Source organism: Habropoda laboriosa, unplaced genomic scaffold, assembly GCF_001263275.1.
Source record: "Habropoda laboriosa isolate 0110345459 unplaced genomic scaffold, ASM126327v1 scaffold87, whole genome shotgun sequence".
Classification (NCBI taxonomy): Eukaryota; Metazoa; Arthropoda; class Insecta; order Hymenoptera; family Apidae; genus Habropoda; species Habropoda laboriosa.
In genome coordinates this window covers 1,388,128-1,392,906 of record NW_017100209.1, presented here as the reverse complement: position 1 = coordinate 1,392,906, position 4,779 = coordinate 1,388,128, and the positions used below count along the sequence as shown (strand labels likewise).

Below are 4,779 nucleotides of genomic sequence, written 5' to 3'. Positions count from 1 at the left end.
TTCACTTCGAAGCACTGCAAGACCGCCAGACAGAGAAGAGCCTCGATTCGGTATCGACGAATCACGTTTGTTGAAGAAGAATCTGTTCGGGACAGAAATGAAGGTACGAACGTACGTCGATGTTTAAATATATGCCTTTTATACGTGGAAACCGAGGAGAGGGGTACATGATCGTGTTTAATATTAAATCGAACCGCGATACTCCATACTCCACGCTCGAATGTCCACGCCACTCTTTTCTTGGTACCACGAGAACCATCTTGATTGAATGGTAGCACTGGGAATCGTAATCGTGCAGTGATATTTGCTGGATAATTTGTCGTACAGCATTTCCTTCGAATAAAAACAAGTAGGATTGTTCCAATTGTTCTCTTATGATAGATAATTTTCGTACAATTTTTCGGGTGAATAAAATTAAATAATAAAAGTGTAACGAGGATAAAATAAATATCACAGAAACAGAGGAAGACGAGGACACATCTTCACCCTTCACATCTTCAATTCTGAAGCAACGAAACTTAACAAAATAAAGCAAATCATTCTCACATTAAAAAAGTAAAGTTTCTACAAGAATATCCCATTTCCATGTATAAATTTCTCAAAAAAAGAAGAAATGTAAAATTTCACTATAATAAAATAAATAAATCAATTGAACAAACGAGAAACTAGAAAACACTGTTAAATGGAATTCATTTTCTCAGATGCAATTCGTCGGCACACAAAACTTCCGACAATCTTTCGAAGAAGAAAACGAAATTTCACTCTCGGAAATGAAGAATACAAAATTCGAAAAATTTGCCAAAGGAAAGGTACAATATTTCGCTCGATTTCCAAAACGAGGAAGAAAGAAATAAAGATGCTGTACGGCGTATCTCCGCGGTGTGTGCTTCGTGTCGCGAACCAGAGACAGGAAGTGTATCGTTTTTTTCCATTTTTCTTATTTTCTTTTTTTTTTTTTCTTTCTTTCTTATTGTTTGCGTCGACGACACATCGATGCGCGCAGGGGCCAGCTACGCCGACGTGGCTGGAGAAGAACCAGAGGTCGCGTGAGAAAAAGGAAAGAGAAAAACCATCGTTTCCCCGTGTCTCTCGTCGCGGATTACGCGTGGTCACCACTGAAGTAACTACTCTGCATCATGAACAGTTTGTCGATGGGGTTGTGAAGCACCGCGTGTAAACTTTGCGGCAACGAGGGCGCCTCGTGGGACGTTGGCCCGTGGTGGGAGTGGCTGCTTGCCTGGTGGCCACCCTCTTGCCCGCCTCCGCCCTCGTTCTCGCCAATGTCGAACCCGGCCTCCGTGCCGTCCAACGACAGATCGCTGCTACAGAAGCTCTCGCCTGAATGGCCTGGATACGCGTCTGAAAATTTTTGCAAAATGAATTTATTTCGAAAGGGGTCTTTTTTTTTCAGGAATTGATTTTCGGTTTTTGATTGGAAGTTTTTTGAGAAATGTAGATTAGTGACTTTGTGGAATTCACTTTAAGAGGGTTTGCTGATGAATTGATATTTTGTTTCGACTGGAAATTTTTTGGGAAATGTAAATTGGTGTCTTGTGAAATTCATTTTAAAGTTTGTCGAGAAATTGAGTTTCGCTTCTGACTGGAATTTTTTTTGGAAAGGTGGAGGTTCGTATGATCGAAGGAAGATTAATGGAGAGGAATGATCATTTTTGGGGAATTCGAAGAACTCTCGAGGATTTTTCCAAGATTTTGAAGATACTTTGGAGAAAGGTTCTCTGAGGATTTGTGGTGAATTTTGTTCACGATTCTCTGACGATTTATTGCGAATTTTATTCAAGAGTCTCTGAGCATTCTTTTGAAGGACTTTTTTTTTTCGAAAGGAATTAACTTAGGGTTCATTGTTAAATTCAGGATATATAAGTTTTGTTACGATTCTCTAAGAACTTTTAAAGAATATACTGAGAAAATTTTCGAGGACTCTCCGAGAATTCTATCGAAGAGTCCTTCAAGGTTTCCTAAGAATTCTTAAGAACATTTGGCAGCTGAAATTCCAACTGAAGAAATTATAATAATCACACTGAAAATTCAGTCTTAATGCATACTAAACGCACTGAAAAATCAGCCTCGACTATAAATTATAGTGTCACTAAAAAAAAAGTGGTTCTAAAAGAAACTGAACCCCCGAAAATATGTAAATCACAGAATTCACTTTACAAGGATTTCTCGAGGAACAGAAAATGTATCGTTTCTTGAATTTTCACAATTTCTACGGCTAGAAGAGACTTACCGTCGGGCGAGTACGGGTTATTGGGGTTGAGCGGTTGGGTGGCTGAGGGGAAGCTAGAAGATTCCCCGTCGCGCATGTTCATGGCGTTCAAGTAATGACCTGCGAACGAGATCAAACGATTGGCATTGTACCAAATGACATTTATCGAAGCCCCATTAACCAGTCTTCGCGAAACGTTCGAATATGTCTAAGAACGAAAAAGGAAGAAAATCTATCTGATACAAAAAGAAGAAGAAGAAGGATAGGTGGAACTAATTGCAATTTGAACGATAGAATTATGATAACATTTATTACATTCTCCTTATTTTAGAGCTAGAATTCCTTCGATTTTCAATGGAAGTAGATGGTGTAGTCTACTTTGAAGGAGAGGAGAGAAGACTTATCGTAGCTTTGGAAAATCATTCAAGCCAGTGTCGTCCAATTTTTCGATTACTATGATGTCTCGTATTTGTGAGAAAATGAAAATGACAATTTGCAGAGTGTTGAAAGCATTGAGAGTGAAGATAGCGACATATTTATAAGGAAATCTTGAAAATTGGTGAAACGATCATTTCAAATTCAGAAAGTGAAATAGACACTTCATGTGCATTATTTTTCTAAAAAATTCCATTCTTTTCTATTTCTAATATATGCGTTACTTTTCTAAACAAATGCGTTATTTTCTATTTCTAAAATTTATTTAGAATTCATTTCATGTGTACGCGAGGAATTAAGAGGGATTGTATTTTTTATTAAGAGAAATTAAGAGGAATTAAGAGTTTTGTGTTATTCAGAAAAATAATCTTCCAGAAATTGTTTGTTTCTTCACGGACAACGCTGACTCGAATAATAGTGTCTTTTTGAATAAGAAATCTCTTACTGTGATCGCTATGTGGGCTCTCAGCACGTCGTTCCTCTTTCGGTTCCTTGTCAGAGCCAGGCTCGGTCTTCGCTTTCCTCTGCAATTTTTTCATCTTCGCTCGTTGATTTTGAAACCAGACCTGTACCACGCGCACACTCAGGCCTGTGTCCTTTGCTAGGGCTTCCCGTACCTTTCGACAGGGTTTCGGCGATACCTCGAAAGACGCTTTAAACTGACGCCTCTGGGCCGACGTGAGGATCGTCCGCGGTCTCTTCGGACCACGACGACCATCGCGAGGTCGATTCTCGTCCAGCAAATCATCGTCTGTGAAGAAAAAGGCGTTTCCTTAGATGTCGATGGATTTTTAAATAAACTAATCTTTTCTCTTCTATTTATTTCGTGAGCTGAAGTCCATTTTTTTGGGAATTTAGTGGAGAAACTTGATGAAAATTAATTTAGTAGGTTTCTCTTCGTACAGTTTCTCTTCATATAAGACAGATATGTTTAGAAATGTAAATAATCAACTGGTATCAGTTAAACTCCATTTTTTGGAAGAATTTTGCTGGAGGAACTTGATGAAAATTGGTAAATTAGCAAATTAATTTACTAAATTTCTCTTCACGAAAGACAGATACGTTGATAAATGAGAATAATTAACTGGATCAGTTAAACTCCGTTTTTCGGAAGAATTTTGGTGGAGAAACTCGACGAAAATTGGTGAAAATTAATTTATTGGGTTTCTCTTCGTAAAATTTCTCTTTATAAAAGGCAGAAATTGTTTATAAATGAAAATAATTAACTGGTCGAGCCAAACTCCATTTTCTGGCAGAATTTTATGGAGAAACTCGACGAAAATGAACAAATTAGCGCAAATTAATTTACTAAATGTCTCTTCACAAAGCACAGATATGTCGATAAATGAAAACAATTAACAGCTCGACTTAACTGAAACTACATCAAAGAAACTTTCTCTTCGCAAAAGGTAAAAGACTTAACTAACAGAAAAGAACGAACGAGGAGTTTAGAAGGTGGATACGACAGTGTGAAGAAAAAATGAAAAGAAGAAAAACTGTGGAGAGAGAAAAAAAGAAGCAAACATAGATAACGTTGGATCGTCTATTTAACATTGAATTCGGAAAGCTACTTGTCCCATGAATTTTCCACGAATGAAACAAATCGTATTTGATCGTCATCCAGCCAAGACAAATCATCGAAACATAAAAATCGTGACTAACAAACTGCTCTTCCGTCGATTCAGATCGGTCGGTAACGAAGAAATTTTGAATAAAAGAAACAATCCATCCAGGCAGTAAAATACACGAATTCTATTTAAGATTGGCGTTCTATTTCATTCTTTTCTTCTTCTTCTATGCCTCCCCCCGAATTTCCTCGTCCAATTCATGGAAGAATCGTTTTCTAATTACGCTTTACGTTTAAGTATGTAGTTACCTTGAAAAGAGAGACAGCCTTGATTCGAAATTCCTGCAGGTTTTTATCTTTGGATGTCTTTAGATTGTAGTAGTACAACCTGCGAACAATGCAACAAGGTATGTACAATACGTTCTCGCACGGTTTCGTCGATTAATTTCAATTTTTTTTTTTTTCTTCTCTTCGCTGTTTTGTCATTTTTGTCCGTTTCATTTCTTCTCTTTTTCCCTTGCTTTTTTTTTTTTTTTTTTGTCTTTCTCTT

General features: G+C 37.4%; 1 protein-coding gene across 1 annotated transcript in view; it reads right to left on the bottom strand.

Annotated features, from left to right (window-relative positions):
* Positions 1-1,099: 1,099 nt before the first annotated feature.
* LOC108570766 (LIM homeobox transcription factor 1-beta-like) overlaps positions 1,100-4,779 on the bottom strand; it is a 7,565-nt gene continuing 3,885 nt past the window's right edge. The window contains 3 exon segments of the mRNA XM_017932671.1: positions 1,100-1,359; positions 2,249-2,347; positions 3,108-3,413. Coding sequence (XP_017788160.1) covers positions 1,100-1,359; positions 2,249-2,347; positions 3,108-3,413 — 665 coding nt within the window.